At 39.2% G+C, this 25,728-nt stretch overlaps 1 protein-coding gene across 1 annotated transcript in view; it reads right to left on the bottom strand.

The window, feature by feature from the left end:
• clybl (citrate lyase beta like) overlaps nucleotides 1-25,728 on the bottom strand; it is a 63,265-nt gene that overhangs the window by 14,138 nt on the left and 23,399 nt on the right. The window contains exons 2-3 of the mRNA XM_032568184.1: nucleotides 15,343-15,556; nucleotides 1,466-1,654 (exon numbers count right to left, since the gene is read on the bottom strand). Coding sequence (XP_032424075.1) covers nucleotides 1,466-1,654; nucleotides 15,343-15,556 — 403 coding nt within the window. The remainder of the gene's footprint in view (nucleotides 1-1,465; nucleotides 1,655-15,342; nucleotides 15,557-25,728) is intronic.

Here is a 25,728-nt window from a genome sequence, read left to right on the forward strand (position 1 = left end):
GTGTTCACTGGGTATAAATATGACACACTGTGTTCTTGTCAGTCTTCAAAATGGAAAAGACAAGAGAACATGTCAAATAAGGAGTACGAACAGACATTTTTTTTGCATAATTAGCATAAATAAGTAAAATGATTTTGGCAATAACAGTGATGAGCTCAAACTGATGATGCTTTCAAACCCAAAACATCTTAGTGTGGATGTGATTGTTACTTTTGCAGTTTGAAACATTTTGTCAGTTCCATGTGAGCATCAGTAAAAGCTCTGCTTGTGTTTAAAAACAAAACAGAAATACTATTTTTCTGTAGATGTGAACTATTAATGAAGCTACCTATTTTGATAATGGATAAGTACAATTTTTAGAACAGTATTTGCTTTTGTGATGCTCTGACTTTGTAAAGTTATAAATTTATAGAATAAAAAAAAAGACTGTGAGTAGGATAGAAAGGTTAAACAATCTTCAAAGTGACCCTGTAAGAGAACTGTTGGGGGTTGGGGGGTGGGCACAAAGTCTCCATAGCAACCACTCTTTTTAGGGAATCACATCTTTACCAGAGTTGCCAATAACTGGGAATGCACTCCCTTGATGTGCAACAATTTGCAGGACAGTTATGTTTCATGATAACCAACACATGTTTGTGTGCTAAACAGCACGTAAAGCACTTGGCTACTCATGGAAGTTGAGTATCGCTGGGTCCTTAACAAATTTAACCACACACTTTTGTTTTCATCAGTATGAAGAACTTCAATTACAGTATATTAAACTAAGACAGAAAAAACTAGAGATGCATTAATAAACTGGCTTGTAACCAGATTCAGATCATTTCCTTGCCTGATCAGCGAGTCCGAAGAAAATGCAACATTTCTGAGAAGTAAATTGTTCCTTATAAAGTGCTAAGTGGTTGTGATTAAAACAATTTTAGTGTAGATGCAGCTCTTGAGTGAAGGAGCCTCAGAGTTATCCATTTTCGTAACGGTAAGGTATTTATGATGAAGCACAAAAGCTGTTTGAAGAGTTTGTTGAAACATATCAGGCGGCGAGAGACAACAGGAAGGATAAACAGAGTACAGCAAAGTTCTGTTCATCCCCATTAGCTTTAAACTTCAACTTGTCCTGAAACACCCATTTGTAAATGTTGGAAAACTCAGAGTGGAGATAAACATTCTCTATGAAATACATACAAAGGCTGTAATTTTTACAGTTCTTATGTAGCTACTACCCAAAATATACTTCTAACCCAAACACAAAACCAATGAAACACCAAAATACCAATGAAAGTCTTGCTTTAAGTGTTTGAAGTATTTTTAGTTTATCTAAAATGGTGGGAAAAAAAGAATATTATTATTGAACACTGGAAAAAGAAATACATTTTTAGTTGATCTGATGGTGAAAAAAGAATTATGTATATTATTATTATTGAACACTTGAAAAATAAATACATTTTGGACATCTGGCTCTATAGCTCACCCATTTGGCTTCTTGAATGTCCTCCACTTTGGGCAGCATGATGGCTGGAGGAAGAACCTTTGCTTGAAGAACCACTTGCAGGTCAGCCTCAGCTAGGCCACTGGAAACCGAATTTATCCTCACACACTTCTCAGTCCGGCCCAAGTCCAGCTCTCCCAAAATCTGAGCGATGGTCTCTCTGGCTTCAGCCTACCAAACAGAGACATAAAAGACACACGTACACATCAATTATGATTATTTTAGAAACCTCTTAACTCTATTGCAGGTTGAAATTAACACAAAATGCGCTCAATCATTTTAACTGTGTGAAGTTATTACATTCATTGTGGACGAAATGAGGTTGTTTTAATGATGGACTGTGTATTTCAACAACCACTTAACATTCAAAAAATAATAATATATATTCATCAAATTATAATTGAAAAACACGACAGGGACATAATCAAAGTCAAATGTCCTTAATAGATATGTAGCTGTTTAAATTACATTGAGCACAAGCACAAAAATAATAATAAATGAGTGATCAAAGAGTTTATACATCAATTTGGCGTAAATAATACATGATAAAGCATTTAAGAACCCCCACTGTGAAAAAAAAAGTTTTTCTTTCCTTCTTACCATGTCTACAGTCTTAAGAGTGGGCGACATGAGGAAAATAAGCAGTCAGTTGATTGGCTGAACATTTCCATTTATGAATCAAAAGAGTCATTATTCCGGAAAGATTGGCAAAAATACATTTTGTACTATCCTGATTAAAAAAACAAACTATAAATGTCAGAGGAACATTCTGCGCAATAATTGCTTATAATATATCTGATTGTGTGAAGAAATCTTATGACGCTAAATAGGAATGGATTACTAAAGAAATACTGCCTTTCAGCAAACACGTTTTAAATGAATAAAGTAAAACTGTACGGCAATAAATTACTTAGTTTACACTTTGCAATGTTTACGTCTAAATGTGAAATACATGTAGATCAAATGAGTCGCATTTTGAGTGTTGCATCTACAACACAGCAACATCCAACATTCAGTTTGGCTGTGCCAAAATGTAGATTTTTGCTTCAGTTGTCAAGATAACATGTAAACATATGCAAAATACTGTATGTATTTGTATATGTCTAACTGATCAAAGCTGTTTTCAGCTTAAAATCCTTTATTCTCATAGTCACACTTAACCTTGACAGGAAATAGTATTCCCTTGCCCATAAAAGCAGATGTGTTTTGAGAAGAGTAGATCTGAAGCTATCTCTCAAATGTACAGAAAATAAGATTCTGCTGAGAAGTTCACAAACATTGACCATCAGCATGAATCCCATGAATACCTGCGTCACCGTCCACAATGAACTGTGGTTTTCCATCTCCAAGTTACAGAGAGGGTGCCGACCGAGAAAGAAGCACCTGCTCCAAATTCAACATTTGAACTTTCAAGCTCCAAATATATACGCAGCTGCCAATATGGACAAACTAAATCCCATCTGGAGAACAGTTTTATGCTCAGATGAAGCTAATCCCTTTAAGCTAAATATCATTTTGCAATATTAATGATTTGTAAAAAGCAGTGAGGAGGGTAGAAGTCAACGAGACACTGCTACACACTGCACAAGGTGGAGAGACTAATACAATATATTTTAACTTAAATTAAAAGGTATTTTTGATGAAAACTGAACACAGTCAGTGCAATCAGACAATGACCACAAACATACATCTTAAATGGTTCTGGAAGGAATGAAGCATGCTACCATAAATATTCTTGAGCTCAACCCAAGTGAAGATTTTGAATCTTGTTTAAAAGTGATAACATTTAGAATGTGATTGGTTTCTCTGGAGCTTGCAAAGGGACAATTAGTCAAATATGGGAGTGAATGTGTAAATTTTAGACTCTATGTATAATTATGACCTTGTGTGGATCTTAGAAAACCCGCAAGAGATTCTAAAATTCTAATTTGAAGAACAAAACAGTGTTTCACTGCAGCTGCTGCTGAATTTTGTATTTTAACTTTGGTCCACCACATATGTAACATTAGCTTATAGTTGCTCAGGGTTGGAGTTGTGTGGTAATTGGTGTTCTTAATAATATGTTAACGGCTGCATTATTCAATTCTAAGACTTTAGCTACTACTTCCATTCACTCTTGATGCGTTTCAAATAATTACTAAATGGGTCGTTAACAGTAAAATGTTCTAGTAACACTTACTCAAAAAAAAGAACATGGAGTGCTGATGCACATGTGCATGAGTCACATGCTGGTCAGAACTGGAGCAGAAATAACAGCTTCTAGAATTTTTGTTCTGAAGGGATTTTGACAGATGCATTCCCATAGTAAAATTTTACCTGCACAAGTAAAACATCTGCCTAAATGCTGCTGTAAATCCTTATTAGACAGTGTTGATAACAGATAGCTAGTTGGCTAGGTCTCTCAAGCTACTGTTTTCAAACAGTTCATATGACTTCCTCCTCCTCACTGAATGAATATCCATATACATTTTCACCTCATGAACTCAGCCGGAACTACAGACTTGCCTTTATTAATTTCCTCTTGTGCTGGCATTGTGTCATGCAGACTCAAGTTTCACGTAACTCTTCAGCAACTTTCAGCTATGTTTTCTACTCACCTGAACTCAGTTGTCTTTTTCACACTATTTTTGACATTTCCCCATTCTGCACATGAAAATAAATATGGACATTTTGAGATAAAAGCCTGAACGCAACTGGAAAGAAAAGTTGTAAAATTATATACACCTTTAAGGGTGTTGTCGATGTTAAATGGAGGCAATGATTTAAACATATATACTTACAGTATAAGTCTCATATATATGTTTAAATCATCAAAAACAACACAATAATATCTGGGACTACCCAAAGAAACTGATAACTTGTGCATCTGTGGAACAATAGCTGTGCTAACATCTCCCTGAGCAATATTTACTTATCATTGACTGTGATATGAACCTGGACTGTTTACCCTTTTCCTTATTTGCATTTTTTTATTTGCTTTAGTGCCGTTTTAAATCCTATTTTTGCATTTATCTATTTGCATCAACAAGAGTGGTTTCCCAGTTCTGTAAGAACGTTTTAATAATATCCATAAGCTGTGCATGCCTAAAATGCAAATATATATTACGAAAAAAGACAAAATACCGGATGCAGTCTCATGTTGTTTTTCTGAGAGTCAAACACCATGAGGGTGCAAAAATGAAAAGAAGCCTACACACCCAATTTCTATCAGCAACCAAGTGGCACAAGCAGCTTTACTCAAACCAGATGTTGCAGCTGCAGGAATTAAGAGAAAACATTATGGAGTGGAGAGAAAAAGTCCAGCTACGGGAGAGGAAAGAGCTTCTGTGGGAAAAATGTGGTCTGAGTTAAGCAGTTTGAGGAAACAGTGGCCTGAAAGTTGTCAGCTCACATTAGAGACTAAACTCTGATATTTTTGCATTATATATGTCTGCATAAATGCAATACATCATATATATACATTATAATTTATTTATTTATTTGACTTTACATATAATTAATGAAATTATTGAGAAACTATTTTCGTGTGTTTATTGTTTGGCGTCAGTGCAAAATATCTTAACTGTGTTTTGATTGGTGGACTGACCATTTAAGTCATGCAAGTGTTGGCGTAGAGGAAAATACATGGAGGGTAGCAGCATGGAGGGGCTACAGTTCACAGCCTCTTGTAAAAACTTCAGAGAATGAAAGTAAACTTGACTTTAGTTTTATCTGAGCATTGGGGAAGCTGTCAGGAGTCACAGGACTGAGCAGTTTATGCTCTGATCTCTTGGAATGCAGAACTATACTTGATATTCTGAACGCTCCTCCAATATCAATAAAATCCAGTATCAAACTACATATCAAAGATTTAGCCAGATTTAACAGGGGTCACAAGGCGGCTGAACTGCTCCGTGTCATCTACGCCTCCCTTTTTCCATCGCTGAACTAGACGAGAGGGATCGTCACACCATATGATGAGTATGCTGTGATCTTTGACTTTTACGCAAGCCCTTCTCTCTCTTTCTTTGTCTTGCTGCTGGCCTCAGAAGCTCAGGCGGACCTGCAACTGTACGGAGGTAACTTAAAACGGATGGGCCGATTTATGAAGCCCTTAAATCACTAATCATAAACCTGCTACTTGGTGGATGAAATTCTGTCTGTCCCTCCGCTGTTCATGGCAAAAGGGGGAAAACCGATCTGTGAGAACTACAGGCCGCTTTGTGTGCCCAAAGTCACAGAGATCCTTAGCCAAACAAGATACACAGAGAACCAGATGAGATCAATAAACAGGGTTTATACTATTCACAGATCAAATAAGACAGTAGTAATGCAAGCTGCCACTTCAAAAAGGGAGCCTCTGTGAATATTTTCTTTCTTGTTTCATGTAAAGTGAGACTCATCATATGGATAGCCTCTTGAACTTATCTCAATTGCTGAATCTGATACTAGAAACGGGCAGGTGATGATGCACTACCCTTCCCTTCATCTGCCTTTCTGCCTAAAGAAAGAGATTATTCTTCCAGATACCTTGACCCCGGAGGTATCCTGTACTCCAAGCTTGAATAAAACCTTTTGAAAACGAGATATTTTACATTAATGGACAGCCATCCAACAAGTTGCTTCAAAGCTCCCTCCCCAATCGCCTGGTCTCCCACGGAGAGCTCACCCCAACGTCAGCTCCGTCTACCCTTTGATTCCCTCCATCATTCCCATCATTACAGGCCGACACACACAAGCGAGCGAGCAGACAGCCAGGCGGACGGGGCCGCAGAACGCGTAGACGCACACGAGAAGCTTTTCAAGTGCAGAAGAGCTGACCTTCCAGGAGAGCGAGGGCAGCTTCTTAACACGCAGCCTGAGCCTTGACGCTCAGGTTCCTACGGAGTGCTGTGTATATGTGACACAGCATGGCTGCTGCCTTGTAGACACCACATCAGACCGGAACGTCCAAACTGATGTGTGTACAGTCCACAGCAGGACCAGCTTCCTCTTCAACATCAGATCATGGATGTCTCACCCTCCTGTCAAGCTGCTTGAAACAAGCGTTGCCTATGGAGAGCCTACGTGCGCAAGTTCACTTAGTTGACACATTGAATTTAAATCATTTCTCCTTGCAGCTAGAAGTGCAGCATATATACTGAATACAAAGTAGATGAGATGAGGTGAGTGATATAGATATTTTTAATGAGCTAATAGGGGAATAAACAGCGATTGCATGTTATTAGTCAAATTTCTATCCCACAACAATTCTAGTATTTGATTCCATGTTTCACACTATGGACACATAACACAGGGGACCTTAAACAAAGGAGTAATTGAGGTTTGTTAGTTTGTTAGTTTTTCGGATTGTATCTCTCTAAATTAGGTCCATGGTTCTAGGAACTTTGGAGTTCCTAAGATTACGGTTTTCTACTTTCTAATTTCTGCTCCTTTTGCCTAAAATCTTCTGATCAACTCTTCCAGTTTAAAGGTTTGGAGGCCCAGAGAGCTCCGATAATCAGAGGTATTTATTTCCCATAACTTCCCCGCTTCCTTTTTCAGTGGTAAGTATTTTTGGAACGCCTCGTGTTTCGTCTTCTAAGTGTTGATGTGGCTTGAGATTTCTACTTTTGTCTTCTGCCTTATTGTCTACTTTTTAACCACTGCAATGTTCAGCTGATTAGTCACAGAGATATTGAAAAATAGTTTTTCTGAAGTCCAGGCCAAGTGTCAAATCATTCCTTCCAAGTGCAGGTCAAACATCGTCTCTAATGATTTAAATCATTTTATGATCAAATGTGTTCCTTCTCGTGTGCCATTGTTGTGATTCAAGTGACTTGAATTGATTGGGACATTCGATTCAACTCTGATTGGATCCACTCAGGATCCAATCTGAGTGGATCCTGCAATCCATACTTGATGTTTCTGGTTGTGGCATCTGTAGCTTACATAACTTTCTTTGAAAGAAGCTAAACATATCAGCCACATTTGAGATACGTCTTAGATGTTTACCTCTGGGATCCCATGATATGTGTACCTGTCCAGAACAGCCCAGATAACCCCCAAAATTGATAGTTCCACATTTCAGCTGTTGTCACCTTGTCTCTCTTTAGTACATTTGACCACATTCATGCATTCCAAATACCATCCTAATGACCTTGCTGTAGACCCTGCTGACATGGATCAGTGAGTTGTCTCATTCATCATATCGTCAATACAGTAGAAGTGGCTGATCATTACTGCCTCTGAAAGCCAATATCCAGAGTCACTCTTTTTGAAAATCTGCCTTTATACGACAATTGCACATGTCAAGAGTGGAAAAAAAACATATTTGTTTAGATGTAAGGAGAGTTGGAAGTCTTGATTCACAGTAGAAGTGGTTGTTTTCCACTCTTTTTTTTGTACCTTTTAAGGACCGGCATTTTGCTACCTGCTGCGCAACTCACAATGCCATTTAAAATGAGCTGTAGACTCTTGCAAGTGAAGACTGCCTGCCTGAAGTGTTGCTGCATAACCATTTGTTTTTCTTCTGTCAGTGCATGCGTGTTAGGGAGCGTGTGTGTATGTATGCACGTGCACATACGTACGTGCATGTTAGCAGGCTTCAAGTCATAGTGAATGCATTCTGACAAGTGACATGCTGCACTCCAGAAAGCCGGAGTGAGATGACTGTCTAATTCAAGCTACGCTGATAACTGAGATGTAGCAGGAGGAGATTCAGACCTTCAATCTGTCAGTTGGAGGCACAATGCGTTATGTGTTATCCTGTCACGGAGAGACAAGAAGACACGGGTAATCGGATAGAGTAGGAGAAATTTGTAAATCATGATACTTGCTTATCAAAGTTGGTAAAAACTGACAGGCTTGGGTAGGAAAGCAACAGTTTTTACACACAGTTAGCATACTAATTAAGCATGAAAATATATAATTAATGTTCTTTGGAGTACAGTTTATCCTATCTGTAATGGGAAGTGACTAAAAAGATGCCCATCTACCTTGTGAAATTTGATAATTGAGTATTTAATTTCTGCTCATTTTGCATCAATTTATCTTGTTCCACAAAAACTAAAAGCAGTATTAATAACAAACTCAGGGGACATACTAACAGGAATGTGGATGTAATTTTAAAGGGTTAGCTTGGATTTTTTTTAAATGGAGTTCTGTAAAGTTACTATTGGTAATAGTTCCCTGTCCTGCAGAAGAGAAATGTCACATCACCTTGAACAGGAAATATTATTGCTTCTCATATTGCAAAACCTCATGCCATGTCAATTCATTACATTAGTAAAGATTTTGAAAAATGAGCATATTCAATATTGTTACTAAATACTCCAACCACCACATCGACTCTCTCCTCAATGTTTTCTACAAATCCCACAATGCATCCAAAGTTCCTCGGATGCATCGAGGAGATAGGGGGTGGAAGGGTAGCAAGTGTCTCTTATTTCTTGCAAAACAGGAGATATTTGCTTATTTTTCACTATTTTCTCACCCACATCTGTGCTAACCCTCATTCTTTGATGCTCCTTTCTTCTTGTAAACCTCCCTTCTCCGGCATAAGTTGCTCCCTGGTGTTGAGTGTACTGAGAAGCCCACTGCCATGGAATGATGTGGGTTATGGCTGCCAGTGAAAACACAAGGGTGTAACAGGATAATGGAAGCTTTCGGGAGAACCTCAGCCTTCACCTTTTATTCCTTTTCTTACTACTGCTGCTGCTATTTCAATACACTTGAACTGACATTTGAAAGAGTTGCAAAAGTTGCCACGGACTCAACAAGCAATTCGTAAGAAACATGTTAAAACGAGCTTTCCCATCACTCATCTATGCCCCATGACCTCTTGTTCGACCACAGCACTCCCCATGAGGTCTCCAGTAGTTATATGACACCTAAAATCACACATACATTTTGACAGACAGTAAAGCTCGGATTGGAAGGGCTTTCTGATCTGACCAGCATGGAGTCCATTTTCTGGTTGAGCATCTCGCATCCCGTTTGTGAATCTTGGCAGCCTAACTGGGAGTTTCTCTCAAGTCTCTGTGGTCATGTGAGGTGTTGGGCAGGAGTAAAAAACATAAGGAAAATGTGTATTCATCTACAGTGGCTTGGAACAGGATCTCTACACACTGAACATTTTCAGATTTTGTCATGTTAAAACCACAAACTTCAATGTATTTTGGGGGAGATTTGATGTGATACACCAAAACAAAGTAGTTGTGTACTTCCATCCACTTTACTAACTGTAGGGTTGAAAGAAAATGATAAATGGGTTTTAACTCTTTAACTTTTTTTTTTAACTATGAAAACAAATCTGCAAAGTCTGGCATGTCATTGTTTCTATGGTCCTGAGTCAATATAGCATTTTCTAAGGCAATTATGGTGCCCCATCTATTGAAGTATTTCTTTAACCAGGTTTGCTAACAATTATAATAATATTTGAAAAGTCTTTGCAAAACTTATTATTAGTCAAATTTGATAGGTAGCATCTCTCAGCATGGATTTTTTTATGTTGCCAACTGGAATTACTTTAGCTCTACAGTTTCCTTTGACCATTCTAACACATTAATAAATTTTGATCTAAACCATATTTGGAGAACCATTGCTCAGGTTAGCTGCCTTACTGATTTATGCTTTAATAGTCATATGTTGGTAGGTTTGCAGTTGCTCTATAATCTAATTTTGAATTGTGAAGTCAATGGTGCTAACCAAAACGTTCAAAGCCGGGGATGCTGTTTCATAATATAATCATCTCCCCATCTCTGACTAGTCTGTTGTGTTTCTTGGTCTTCATGATGTCTTTTACTCAACAATGATCTATAACAAACCTCTGGGGCCTTAACAGAACAGCTGGATTTACAGTGAGTTTAAACTGCACACAGGTTGACCATTTACTAATTAGGCAACTTCTGAAGGTGTTTAATGGAATTGGATTTTATTTAGGGGCATCAGAGTAAAGGGCGCTGACACAACACGAATAAATACAACATTGAAAACTTATGTGCTGCTTTGTGTTGATCCACAACATAAAATCTCAATAAAGCCACTGATGTTCATAGTTGTAATCTGAGAAAGTGGGAAAAAGTTAAAGTGATATGAATACTTTTACAAAGCACTGTACATGTCTTTCATATTCCAATTTTGTAATATCACTTTCCAGGAACACTCTCTGTTAAGACCATACCTGACTGAATCTAGTTTTAAAGCAGGGAGCAAAGCTTTCTGTGTCCTTTGGAAAAGCACACTGAGCATTGAATCGAGGTCATGCAGCAATTGACAGTTGACTGCATAATTTATGTTAAGTTGAAAATCTCTGGTGTCAGACACAATTCATGCATACAGCACGGCTCATGCTGACTGACAATCAGACAAAGGTAATAGACTGTAATAATGTAATCCATACAACAATGACCTGTTTGTCATTCAACCGCTTTTAATGGAGGCATGAGAGAACCCGCTCCAGACCACCGGTAAATGGTCCAATTGGGCATATAGAATCACAGAAAACACCACTTTTAACCCCCTCCGACCAACCCCCACTATCCACTTTTGAGTGTTTAAGAGGGTAGAGAGGTTTTCCCCACGCTAAAGGAGTCATTCCAGCAAGAGTATGGTTAAGGAGGAAAGTGACACAGAATGCTGCAAAGCAAGTAAAGCAGAAAATTTATGCCTGATTGAGTATTCTCTGATTTTTACTTATGTGTACATTTGTCTTAGTTACATTACTACTGGTAATATGATGCTGGCAGTGGGCATAATAAATACAGCCCATTGTATGAATATTAGGGAAGGAAAACTTTTTATTTACAGTCATATTTTGGTTAATAAGTTAAGCATTGTGCAATGACCTAACTCATCCCCTCTGTGACGTTAGTCAGAGATTAAATGTGACAAGAAATAATCACTATCATATCTGCAAAATAAAACAAACAGAATCAGCTTAAAATATCAGCAATAGATCTCTCTAAGTTCTAAATATCGGCATCTGTTTTAATTTCTTTACAAGTTACTTCAATAATTTTACAAAATCCTTCAGCCGTCATTTGTTAAACTCATACCTTGGTTCATGTTTTGTTACTTACAGGATCAAAAATCTACATTACCACAATTGAAGCACACTTCCTGATTTAAAAGCTTTAAAAGCTGCTGAGTGCCCACTGCTGGAGCACTGACACTTCACTAAGCAGCTACGTTTCACACTTCAGCGAAGTTAATTTGCCGTATCTACCCAATAGCTCAGGGTCTCCGAGGAAATGTAGCGAACCAGGGGTGAAAACCCAGGGGGACGCTGGGTTCAGGGTGCTGTTTGTTGTCTGAATGTACCTAAACTGAACTGCACGCAGTTCTCTCCATCTCTGTTTTATTCTTGCCAATTCTGCTTTTAATGCGCAAACGTCTGTGTGTGTGCGTGCGCGCGCGGACATTAGCACATACAGACGTGTGCGCATGTTTCTATTGTGCCCGTCTTGTGTGCGTTTGCCGGTGTGTGAGAGGCGCTCCCCGTCGTGTCGGCCGCGCCACTATGCCATCTGGAGAGGAAATCGAGTGTGAAGTACAGTATAGTTTGGGACCAAGCTCCGTGGCAGCGGCTCAGCAGTTAGTTCATTAGTTCCAAACTTCCAGGGATTAGGAGAGACTCTCTGCGGCAGGGAGGCAGGGGGGAGTCATCGAGGATGGAGGGACCCATGTGGGGAAAGGAGAAGGGGAAAGAGGAACACCAGGAGGAATACTGGACCAAAGGGCACTACGAGACAGAGAAGTAACATGGGGGGAGGGAGAGATAAACAATTGTAACCCTAAGGACACTAAAGAGGGGGAGACAGGCAATATAGAGAACAAGACGGCAAGGGAGAGAGGAGGAGAGAGGACAGGTGTAGCCGTCAGTTCCGCTCCAGGGTTTTAACCTGCCCTCCTTATTCCTCCACCCCACTGATCATACAGATATGATGATATGTGTAAAAGTGTTAGAGCAGTCAGCCTTGTCTTCCCCTGTCTTCCTTTCCTCCTCCCCATCAGGTCCACAGTGACAGTTAGCAAACTCCGGCTGCTACCCTTTACTCTCTTGTCTTACCTCTCTACCCTCTTAAACACTCATTATTTCAGCCAATGTGAAGTGCAGACATTTCATGAGTCAAAGTGGCAATTACCACACACAGTTCCAGATTTCAACTTCCAATAGAGTGGGGGTGGGCTGATCATGTACGTTTTTTGTTTAAATTCATAAACTTCCTTTTCAGGTGAAGGTGACGAGTAATGAACAGAATACATTAGTGGACGTATAATAAAACAGTGGTGGTCAGCAGCAGCAGCCCTATTTAAAGCGCATCCATGCATACGCAGTGACTAAGTTCACACTTCACCCAACCCATTGTGGCCTTCATCTAAACACTGCTTCAAGATGACATTTAAAAAGCCAAGCCTGTGCTTTGCTCCCATTAGACATGCATTACGAGACTTTGAGTCATTGTTGAGGGCCTTGCGAGCCTTGCCGAACCCACAGAGCAGACTGTGTGGTTGTCATGGTGAATATAATCGCAACTAGGCTAGACACTGTAGACACTGTCAGCGCGAACACACACACAGCAACGTAGACTGTAATAGCTAGAACGCCCATTCATTTACCGATCAGTGGGATCCATTGGCTTAATAAAAGACGTTATGAGGTATGTTTGGAAAGCTTCCAGCAAAATATGTCAGCACAGATAAGGTGAAAGTGTATTTAGCAACATCTGATCTTTGTAAAAAGTATGCTTTGCATTCAATTTGGTGAATACTTGTCAACAGAATTTACCAAAGACACCCATTCAATCCAATTAAGGAGCAAAATGTGCCAAAACTTGTTAGACTTTAAAAAGTCTAGAGAGGAGGGACTGAGGACATTATTTTTTTCCTATTTTTAGGTAGAAAAACAGATGGATATCTAAGAAAATGTCGCAAACTTTAGTGGTGCACCATGCTTTCATTTTATAAACTCCAAAAGAAGTCAGACCGCAGTTGACGTCAAATTTAAGGCGTGTTTCCATCATGCTTTTCTGAACATTTATCCTCAAAATTTTAATTGGCCCAAGACCTCAACCTGACACATGAGAAAAGTGAAAAAAGTCTCTCCCTGGAAAAAAACAGAGCTGTAATTTCTAACAATAAAAGTACCACATGATTCCAAACATCTGAATATGTTCTATAAGCACTGCAGGTGACGTTTATTATGTCATAATCCATTTAGAGAGATCAGAAAAGTGAATTTTAAAGTGCTTAACTACTTTAAAAGACAATGAATAAGGTTGATTTTTATTAATTTAAATTAAACAATTATACATTTTTTAGGTGTTCCAGTCACAAAATGTGATATTTGCCTTTTACATAGTTAAATGAAAAAGTGTTTAAAACATGAACATTTAAATATGGCTAAAAACTAAATGTTTCATGACTATCAAAATTAAGGAAATCTGTAAAATGGCTGCAGTTTACTGCCTATAAATCCTCTGCAAAAATCCTAGGAAATAGGAAAGATAAATGTCTTGAAATTCAAATCTCTGACATCCAAAACCAATATGATGCCCAAATAAGGTACTGATTTTAGAAGAAAAGCTATAAACCAACAACTATTGACATCTAATTCTTCCACGAAAAAAAGGATGTCAATACCGTGAAGGTGTTGGAAGAAAGGCAGTGGGGAAGGCAAATTTATTTATGGAGCAAATTACAGCACAACAAAGAAAACATACTGTAGCCTAGAAGCATTCCACACTGAGCTGAAAGCTAACACGGTGAATAGCAATGTGGTGGAAAACCTGTGCTGTGCTGATGTTTAAAAATGAGAAAAGGAGGAAGTAATGGGATTATTGGGTAGAAAAACCACTGATGTAGAATGCAATTTTCCTGAAGTTAGTGTTGGTATTTTGATGTGCATTACTCAGAGGGCTGCATGTGGAAGACAGAGTGGTAAACCTGCTGAGGAACATTATTTTCCATCTTAAAAGGAATGGTTCTACCCTGTTGCTAATGCATTTTTGTCTTCAATTGCAACAGCACACGTCAGGGTGACAAGTGCAGCCCACCAGCTAATCGCTGACATAAAAAAAAAAAAAAAGCTTTTCAGAAAAATCATTCACGTCTTATTCAAAATATATAATAATTCCCACCAAATCCAGTCAAAAATACAGTGATTGGCCAGTGTGGGCTAGTGTGTGAAATATGTAGGTTGGAGCTGAGCAGTTTTGGCAGGAGTCCAGCCTCAGACTTTTTCCACTAGCCTGCATGGCGCCTTCTGTGCTGCATTCTTCTCCACGTTTCCCCCTTCAACACATTATAAAGACAGAAGCTCTGAGATCCACCAGCGCAGGGTCACAGTTTCTGGCCTGTCAGTCACACAGGCCATCAGCTTATTGTCTTTGTCTACTACAGGAACAGCCTCCAGCCATATCAATCATCTTTATTATCATGACTTAAAAACCTTTGTTGTTTAACTTTTTGCCTGGGCTGCCTCTTTATCCTGCGCTCCAATCACGATTTCATGGGCAGTTCAGCCGGGCCAATGGGGAGGTTGAGTGGGCAGGAGGAGAACGCTTTTAACCTGCTGCATCTGGCGCTTTCCCACTGCTCACCCAGTGGGATGTGGTCACCTTGCTTTAAAAGGCTGATAGGGGGGCACCCGGGGCTTTTCTGCAACCACAATAGGGTGAAATGTGCTCGTTTTAAACATCTCACTTAGGTAGTTTTCCTTTTCAGTGATTAGGAGCAAGCACCTGTCTGGCGGAGGGAGGTGGAATTAAAATCAGCCAAGATCACAAAATCAAGCATGTGTTTGTGTGTTCCCTGCTATCCCGTTTATAGCAAGCTGATTTTCATTTATGCGATGCACAATAGGTGCTTTTTTTTCTTCTTCTTTCTTTTTTTTGTACCTTTTTGGTGAGGGCCACGCCATCCTCACAGTCCAGAACGGCGCAGTCGACATCCAGCAAGGCCAGTTTCTTCAATTTGCGTTCATCATTGCCAGGGCAGTAGAGAACTGCCCTACGGGGGATGTAGCGCAGCGAGGAGCCAGGAGACTGATGGTGATGACAGCATGCTTGGGTATACAACTGCCAGACTGCAGGCGGGAGCCAGCCGTTCTTCCTGTCAGCACAGATATATACAAATGTAAGTGCACACTGGCACAGGGACATGGGCATACCTTTGTGAATGTGGCACATTTAAGCAAAAATCAAAGCATCAACTTTTTTTCTCTTTTGCATTTCATTATGTTAGAACCACAAACTTCAGTATATATTAGTGGAATTCAATGTGACAGCTCAAAATAATGTATTGCATCATTGTGAATTGAAAATAAAAGAACAAAACTGTAGTTTGCATTTGTAATTATCCCCTTTGTCCTTACCCTGATACCCCTTAATAAAATCCAGGGTTGCCGTAACAAGTCACTTAATTTTTAAACGAATTAAATTACAGTATAAAATACAGTCATTCTGTGAAGGCTGTAGAAAATTCCTTAGAGAACATTAGTAAACAAATGACATCAGGAAGACTAAGGAATACAACAGACAGGTCAGGGAAAATGTTGAAGAGAAGTTATAAACAGGCTTATGTTTTCAAACAACGTCCAAAGCTCTGAGCATGTTACAAAGCTCTGTTCAATCCATTATCGGAGCATGGAAACAGCATATCTACAAACCAAACAAGATATGACTGTCCACATAAACTAAAAGACCAGGCATGGGACATTATTCAGAGAAACTGCCAAGAAGTGCATGGTAACATTGGAGGAGCTGCAGGGATCCACACCTCAAGTGAGACAATCTGCTGAAATACAGATAGTCCTCGACTCCACAAATCTGGCCTTTATGATGCTGTTCCTTACAGAGGCAGGGAAGCTGGTGAGAGTTGTTGGGAAAATGGATGGAACCTGCTAAAGTCTAAAAGCTGGGGAAGACGTTTAGCTTCCTTTGTTGCAGTGACCCTGCAACAAAGGAATCTAAGGTAGATTTACCAAGTCAAATTGCAGATCTAAATCAATCTGCGTAACTGCAGAGAGTGTCCTATAGACACTTTACATCCAGTCTGACTAAGCTTAAGCTACTTTGGAAAGAAAAGTTTCTTCTGTACATCTACAAAGCTGGTAGGGACATAAACCAACATACTTGCAGATAGGTCTTCCTACGAAGTGTGCACTTAAGGAGCTGAATACAAATGCACACTGCATACACTTTTATTAAACCATCTATGTTTTTTTCCCTCCACATCAGAGGTATGCAATATAACTTTATGTTAATGTTGTTCTGGCTTTACCTCAGCCATACAGAGAACAAAGTATTAAACTGCACCTATACCACAAAGAAACTGGTAAAGATCTCTCCAAAATCCCCAGGAATAACCCAATTGCATCATGATCTCTAAGGAAAGACGAGTTTTCATACAGCTGGTGATAGGTATAAAACCAAACACAGAGCACTGTTCTGTCTCTTTTGCAGCTATGTTGCTGCACAGGAGGGACCTCCGGACCTGAACGCCTTGATCTCGCTGGACGAGTAACAGACTGAATCTTTGAAGACTAACCTTAGATTCAAAGTAAAGCAAGACCTGCTTTTTTTGTGCATCAGGACAGCCGTGCCTGAACCTGGCTCCAGCTGGAAGACAATCTAAGCATAGATTCTCCAAGAAGAGTCAGGTGTCTCTGACTATGTCAACAAAGCCGGTTTCCCCACTGCCTGAGAGAAGGTGACACAAGAACAGCAGCACTGTGTGAGGAATGTGAGCAAAGCGCCCCTAAGCAACCGCTTACTGTTATGTAGAACCAGTAAGTGATTGCGTTTGGTTCAGAGGTAATTAGATTAGGGAAAAACAAGGTAATTATTGTGCATTTCACTGTGTTTTGCTGTGTTTTACATTTTTCCAGCAAGAGCAAGCCCCAGAGCTGCTAACTCGAGGCCATCAATGCTACAGGCTAAAAGTACTTCAGTACTTGTAGTCTGGCACTGTGAGCTTATTCCTTTGTGTCTGTGTTTTGTCTTCCTGTTCCCTTAGTAACTCGTATGAATACGAGTTACTAAAAATTAGATATGGGTGTCATGGGTGTCATTAGATATGGGTGTCATCTGTCATGGTTGTCATTTGACCCACTTGCTAATGCTATTGCTCTGCAATGGCCAAATTCGAGACATGGCATTACTAAACCTTCCATCCGCCCACAACTTTGCAAATCCATGCACAACTTTTGGTGCCATCTTGATAGTCCATAGTTACCTTCCACCCATCAACATGATGGCAGATAAATACAACATTAAGATTGTAAAATGTTAGTGATTTCTAATGTTGAGCTGAAAGTTTTATTATTTTCTTAATAAAAACTGGTTTGTTTCCAAGAGAATTTGTTTGTGTATGTTTCTTTCTGTAGGGAATGCCAGTGTGCAGATGCGGTCCTTATCTTTTGTTCGATAGTACCATCTCACCAAGCAGGTATTCATAGAGCAATAAGAGACATTTACAGAACAGTGCAAAAACACAACCCTACTCACCGCTTTATTGTCTACAATCAATCCAGATCTATAACAATAGTCTTGATAAAAAAAACAATGCCTGTAATCATCAAATACACCTAATTACAGCAGTAAACACCATCTCTGCCAATAATTCTCTCTGGATATAAGAAGGGTAGACAGTACACTTTATCTGAGCTGGGCAGAAGAAAAGCAAGAACAAAAAGGGATATCTGTTAAATAAGGGTGCTGAATTATTCTCTTTTTTTGTCTTTTGCTCTCCAACGGAGCTTAAGTGACTTCAATAGCTTACTAATCCTGTCAACTATGCTTCCCTATGCCCCCCAGCTCCAATAAAGTTTAATCTACACAGAGATGTTGCAGTTTGAGCAGGTAGTTAGAACCAATTCAAAAGGTTTCAAACACGTCAGTGCTTCTAGGCATAAACCCTACAAACCAGAAGCCTGGGAGAAAGTAACAAAGATGAGACAAATAGACTTTGGCCGAAACCATGAGAACTATTGGACACATAAATCACCATAAATACAATTCTTTAAAATAGGTAAAATGAGTATTAAAGACACATTTATTTTTCATACTAGACATCAGTAACAGCCCAAAGAAACAAAGAATTAGAGGAAAATACATAAAAAATGTAGTGATAGATTAAAAAAAACAATCTACAGGGAGTATCTGAAATAACATATCTGAAATGTTATTCAAAAAGTCATAAGAAAGTCAAGAAACCATCTGAAATCTGTCAATATAAAGCATTCCTGCTGCTATGTACACATTAATATCAGCAGGTTTAATATTAAAACACGGATTATAAAAGGGTTTGTCATAATCAAAATATTACATTAAGCGGTACAATAAATAAAAGCAAAGAGACTTTCTCAAGACAAAGTCTTACTATTGCAAATTGGAGAAATAATTTGGAAAATGAAAAAAAAAACACAATTTTACCCTGAACTAGTCACCACAATATTATTTTAATCTATAAAAAAGGAGACTAAGCAAAGACAGGGTTCAAGACAGAAGTTCGTGCTTTCTAAAGACAATGTGTGAGGGCGGTAATTCAACACAATTTTGACTTGTATACCAACTGCTGGCCAGCTATTTTATCTCTCCAATGATCCTATCAGAAGTGTGAATGGAAACTGATAAAAAGTCCCAGAAGGTATGCAGCTCTTCTCTCCAGTAGGTAAGTAGAGTGAGGGAGACCCCAGGACTCTTGGTTCAGGGGTGTTTTATCTTATTTGCTTCCTTTTTTTTTTCTTTTTTTCCCCTCCTTTTACCACCACAAGTTATCATACCATGGGGCTGTACCGCAGCTGTAAAGCGGTTAGACTCAGCCACAGTGACAATGTTTACTACTCTAAGATCAGAGGTAGTTGTGTAGTTAGTGGGGTTATATATTGCTCGAAGGAGCTGGTTCTTATTAACACAGAGACCGCAGCAGACATAGCGCCACAAAAGAAAATAGAGGAGGATACAGGTCCGAATTCAGGAAGAAGGGGCCGAGTCATGTATTTGACTTCCTAAGGTTAGTTTAAAACCTAACTCATATGTGTTATATTTGGTTCTAATACCACATCATTATAAATAATCTTCTTGCTTTTCTTAGTATGACAGCTCTGCCCATTGGGTCAGCAGCACTTTGCAAGCATTTTTGTGTGCATTTCTCTCCAGCAAAGGACAACCGTTCCCCAGGTAACAACCGAGCAATTGATCTTCAATACAACAGAAAAGGTGTCAGATGATCTGACACTCTTGTTTCAACATCTCGGTACAGCCTGAGTGTATTACATACACCTTGAACACACATACTTGGACCTGGAGCTTTTTCTTATTCATTAGGTTGGTGATTTTTGTGCCAGTTTATTATATCAACCTTCTTACCTTTGAAAATACTTGCCATTTTAATCCTGACTTGTCAAATTGTAATATTTTCAGTAGCTCAAAAAATGTTATGTCATTTTGACAGTCTGAAGTTGAGAGTATTGGCCGCATTAGTTACTTCAGAAATAACTCACAATAGACTGACAATACATTTCCACCTGGCCAAAACCTGTACGAACGATCCTGGCTTAATAAAAGCAAACAAGAAATTAGGCTATTCTTACTTTAGTTCCTGCAAAGCCATAAGTAAAATGAGAAATGTTCAAGTTCCTTCACAGACCGCATGGCTTTGTATCTGTTTGACTAAGCACAGTTATGGTGATTAAGACCAACAAAAATGTAAAATGCCTTTTATCTACTCTGGCGATGAAAGGTCCCAGTCTTCTTAACCCAAAAAGTTAGGTTTCTCAAGAGTTGAACAGTTCCAAAATCACTAAAATATACCATCATAAAGTTCCTACATTCCAAATGCATTTAACGAGATGCCCTTCAAAGTGTCTCAGTGACAGGAGCTTTCCCTAAAAGTAGAGGAACACTCACCTCCTTCCCTTTGTTGAAGGAAATTACTAAAAGAAGGCCTCTTAAATTTTCCCTCACCTATGATAAATTCAGATTTTGTTTGGAAATATTTTAAATCATTAAAACGGTCGTGATATCGGAGATAAAGGAGTGCCATACATTGCTCTTATTAAAGTAACACCGCACGCTGTAAGTTACAAGTAACATATCTGCTGCACAATTAACTGGAAAAATGGTGGAATAAATGAATGAAGGAGGGATGGAAGAAGGAAGGTAGGACAGCACAAAAGAAGGAACAAGAAATGAAAGAAAGGAATGAAGGATGCAAGTAAGGATGGATACAATAAGGGAAGGATGAAAGCAATGAAGGAAGGAAGAATGGAGGGAAGGAAGTATGCAACCAAATTGGAAAACCAGATGGGAGGATGGAAGGCACAAACTGAGGATAAAAAATAATGGATATTTTTCTATGCTGTATGTTTAATCTTTCTTTTTCAGAACTGAAAAAAAGTATTTGAATCAAATTCCAATCTTTTCCAGACAGTATGGGAACTTTGATCACAGAATGTCTGGTACCATCTCATCCCACATCCAGCTGCTAACCATTGGCTTTGGCCTTTTGTAACTATTGGACAAAAGTTTGTTGACTGTTTCAGGGTGTTTCCTGAGAAGCTTAAAATGCTTCTACTGTAGTGTAGTTATGAATTGAGGGAGTTCAGCTTCAACACGGCACTTAAAATGCATAAACTAGAATCTTCCCGGAATAATCTTAAAATATGCTGAGCCGGATAGTCAACCTTCATAATTACTGTGTCTAACTTTAAACAGGTCACACTGTAAAGATCCCTGCCACTTATTAGTATCAGTGGCAGGGATCTAATAAATATTGCTTTACAGACAGTTTGTAGTAATTGCTTCATTGTAATGACCCGAAGAACACTACTTCTTGCAACTCTCCTGGATTCCACGTGGCAGCATAATCGCCTAATTCAGGTGCTAATATTCATCCTACTACATGAATTACTGCAGATAACAAGAGGCCCACTCGAAAACACACTCTGAAGACAGCCTCCCTCTCAATATGTAGATTTCCACAATTATCTCCAGCCTGGCGGCGCGGACAGAAGCTGTGTCTAAAACGCACAAAATTAAAGACCTGCGTTTCCACCCCACAATAATAAGGCACTTCTTAATGCGTGTACCCCGTTTGGTGATCTGCAGTGCTTAAGAATCCAGATTAAATTTGGTGAAAGAATAAAAGATGAATAAAGAACAGGGAGGAAATCGATGTTTCTGAAGTACCAACCAGCCCTCTTCCCCCCTTTCACCAAAAGCTGTCAGCAGGGAGGAAATAAAATGGTCAAGAAATCATCAATATTTACCAAGCTACACGTCTACCTGCCTGTCTGACACTTGGGTTTCTAAAGAAAAAGAAAGCTGAAGCATTCCCTCGCATCTGCTCAACCTCCCAGCATGATGCTGCAATGTGTCTTTTCCTGAATTCCCCCCTCACCCCCTCCCTCTCACTACGCTGCTTCAGAGCTAGAAACACAAGTGATGGTACGGAAATGTTGAAAAATTAACCAGAGACATCCAAGACAGGTCAGAGGACAGAATCAAACACTTCTTTTCTACTTTTTTTGCCCCCTGCTTCCTTTGCTTGCCCTCCAGCATGTTGGAAGCTCAGGATGAGCAATCTATTCCCCTCCAGATTAGAACAGCTGGGGGCTGTAGTGTTTACAGCAGCCAGGCTCTCGTTTACAAAAGAAGGAGCAGGGGAGACAATAGCATTCTGGATATGTTACACTTTTATTAATGTACTGCTAGTCCTGCGTCTTTAGACAAAAAAAACACCACTCCTTTTGAGCATATCAATACATCTGAGCAGCTCAATATTAATAGATGACGTTTACATGTGTTACTGTTAAGCATGAGTCGGTATGAGAGTATTTACACAAAGATTTTAAAACAATTGAAATGTTTTAGCAATGCACAAACAGATTAGTTTGTCTCTCTTGTCAGCAAGGGAAAAGTGTAGCAAGCTAAGCCAGCAGTGCACAGCAACAGGTGTGGGAGGGGTGGTGGTATGCTTGTCAATGCTCCATACATTCAAAGACAACTCTGGTCACTAAAGAACTAAATATATTTTCTCAAGGTGTTATCAGAGTGTTACTATGGAAGGCCTGATCACTGGCTGAATTCAATAACTGCAAAAACATATTTGATATCGCCTTTACTTATGGTAGTCACTGCAACTGAATCACAAAATATTACAGCTTACACAATGTAATGTTACTATATATTTTAGAATAAAAAATGTACAGGTTCTTGCATTTCAATGTTTAGTCTGATAGTGTTTATCCAAGCTGTAATCCAACAGGTGTGAGAGGGGGACACCATTCTGTTGTCTAAAGAGAGAAACTTTACCTTTGACTTCAGCAAAGACACAAAACAACAATAAAAAACTTAGTAGTGCTCCATGATATTAGGAAGCTTAATAGCAATATTTTTCACCTCAACACTTTATGTAACCCTTACCATCTCGGCCACTATCATCTGTGTTTTTTTAGTATCAGGGACATTGGTAGTAAAACATGTAAAACATTTACAAAATAAAAGTAGTATATTTGGACTTGCAGGTTGAATTAATCCAAAATGTATTTTTGGTTTCAAAGTTTTATGTTGACCACAGCAGACAAGTCGGGAAAAGGCAGAGCCACAACTGTGGCCAAGGGGTCTTAAAAGGCCTACATCTGCAATAAAAGGTTATTGGTTTTTAAACCATAACTCTTTAAATCTGAGGTATACATTGATCCCGATAACTGGCCCCCTGCCTGATTTATAACATCATAAAAATGGTCCTGGAAGCTTCATGTATCCGGCTTCAACCCAAGACTGTGGCTCTTTTCCTTCAGCTCCAATTTTCGTTCTAGTTGCTCAGATCACACCAATAGTTCTGTGTTGTTCTCAGCTAGTTAAATCTAGCAACAATAGTCCTCACAATCAACTAAACCCTTTCCTTATCCTCTCATCCATGTCCTCTCACCCCTTTCCAGTCTCATTAGTTCAGGTTTTAGGCCTTAATCTACACAATGAGGTTGAAGTCATGGCAGTTATCTTCACCAGCCAATGCCTGTCTACCTGTAATCCCTCCCAAAATCCCAGGAGTTTTCCCAGCTCACAAATTGGCATACAATGCTTTTATGCAAGGTCTCTATTGAAGAAACCTTTTCTCTCATCTTTTTTTCTTTCCTTTGCATGAAATCAGCTAACCCCACTTCTTGCTTAGAAGAATAAATCTTAATCTACCTCACACACAGGATAAGAAAAAGTCAGAGTGCAAAAGACTAAAAATGCAACTTTGTGGTTTTTATGACTATAGGTAAAGTTAATTAGTTGTTGTAAAATAATAAAATCAATCATAATTCATCACCAAATCTGTGGAGAATACTAATCCATAGCTAACGTTTAAAAAGAAAAACAGAATGAATTCATCATTAAAAGTTAATAAAGAGGGGGCTTTGAAAGGTCAAACCAGCCACTCTATTCCAAGAGGGCATAAGGGGGTTAGCTTTCAACTTAGCATTTTTATTGACTCTGGCAAAACAAAATGAGCAGACTCTGAAGAATTGTGCACTCTGCATTGGTCATTTAGGCCCTCAGAGCCCATTGTAGTTGTTTGAAATGAATGAAAGGAAACCCCACTGGTGGAAATGCAGTGGAACAGTCCCACAACAGACCACAACTGTTCCCTTATGCATGAAAGGCAGGGACATAAAAGACAAGATGGACTTCTGAGGTAGGGCCAAAAACAAAGGCAACAAAAGTGCTGATCACGAGGGGATGACACGACTTGTCTCGGCAGAAGGAGCAAGGAGAAAAGGGGCAGGGGACAATAGCACTCCCGGCCAAATGACATGTTGAAGAAATGAAAAATCTACACAAGAAGCGTCTTCTCAATTCACTAAACCCACAAGAGCTGAGTGATTGTGGGCTGGATCTCGGTCAAACCGAGGAGCGGGTGGGCAAAAAGCAGCCCACAGCTTTTCTCTGTCTAACTTTTCTTTAAAAAATCTTTTGCCATTTTGGCAAACAACTTGGCAAGAGCAGAGATGGGCTGGGGTGATGCCTTTAGTCTGCTCACACCAAACCAAACCCAAACCAAGACTAATCAAAGGACGATGGGTTCCGCTCCCGCAGCTTCCGTTTTGATTTGCTGGATGTCTGTGTGTTTGAGCCATTTCTGTTTGTGGCCTAAGTGCAATTATGCTTCTGCCCAAACTCCATGGAAACAGTCAGATGGACAAAAATGTTTCCTCTCACTCAAAGACCATTCTTGTTTTAGTGTCTCCGACTTGCTAATATTTAAGCCAGTATCTTACCAGTTTATTAAATACTTCACTGACCTCTGTAGCCATTTTCACCTTGATGATCTCTCCATTGGGAAAAATGCCTAAAGACTGTCTGTCTTACCACCTACAAGACAATCTTCTCTATAGATTCCTTCAAAATGTCCTATGGAAGAGGTTAGCTCTGGTCCAGCAGCTGTCAAACCTGGTCCTCAGGGCGCTCTGTCTTGCATGTTTTTGTGTTTCCTTGCTGTCACACACCTGACTTGGGTAATTACCGTAGTAGATTTCTGTAGCACCTGTAGTAAAGCATTTCTTTAAATCTCAGTGCTGGAGCATGTATAACATGAAGGGCAGTGAGCTCTGAGCACCAGGATTGAGAACTATGGGTCTAATCAAAATAACGTCTTATTCCACTCAGGTGATGTCCCTAGGTGTAAAAATATAGCAAAGCAAGTTTGCTCAAAAGAACCAATGGAAGAGTTCAAGCTTTCTCTGAAAGCTGTCAATACAACTCAGTTCTTCTTTGATTAATTACATTATTTTACTAATTTACTAACAATGAATAACAACCCATGGCGTACCAAGGCATTAGAGAGATCTCACTGAGTCAATAAAAGGAGCATTAGAAAAATTATAGTACTACCCATTTTTTTCTTATTGAATGTCTAACATGATGGGTCCTACGTTCATCCAATTCAATCTCTGATTGGCTGATCAGTTTATCATAATGTCTCCTATCCCAGAAACACATGCTGTCTTGGTACTTCAGACTCAACCTTAACTGGTTCAGAGGACTGAGCAACCTTTTTTTAAAAACCAGTTAGGATAAATGTTTTTATTTGCTTCATTACATTAGGCATTGTTTTTTAGAAAGTTCCACTAAGATTTATTTTTAATTTCCTCCTTACATGCCATGGATTCTTCATGGTATTTTAGAAGAAAAAATGTCTGTCATTAGCAAGTTATCTAGGGGAGTTTATCCTCATTATATTAAGAATCTTGTCACAGCATGATTCAGAGACTGAAACTCACCAGCCGTCCA

This window comes from Xiphophorus hellerii, chromosome 7, assembly GCF_003331165.1.
Source record: "Xiphophorus hellerii strain 12219 chromosome 7, Xiphophorus_hellerii-4.1, whole genome shotgun sequence".
Lineage (NCBI taxonomy): Eukaryota > Metazoa > Chordata > Actinopteri > Cyprinodontiformes > Poeciliidae > Xiphophorus > Xiphophorus hellerii.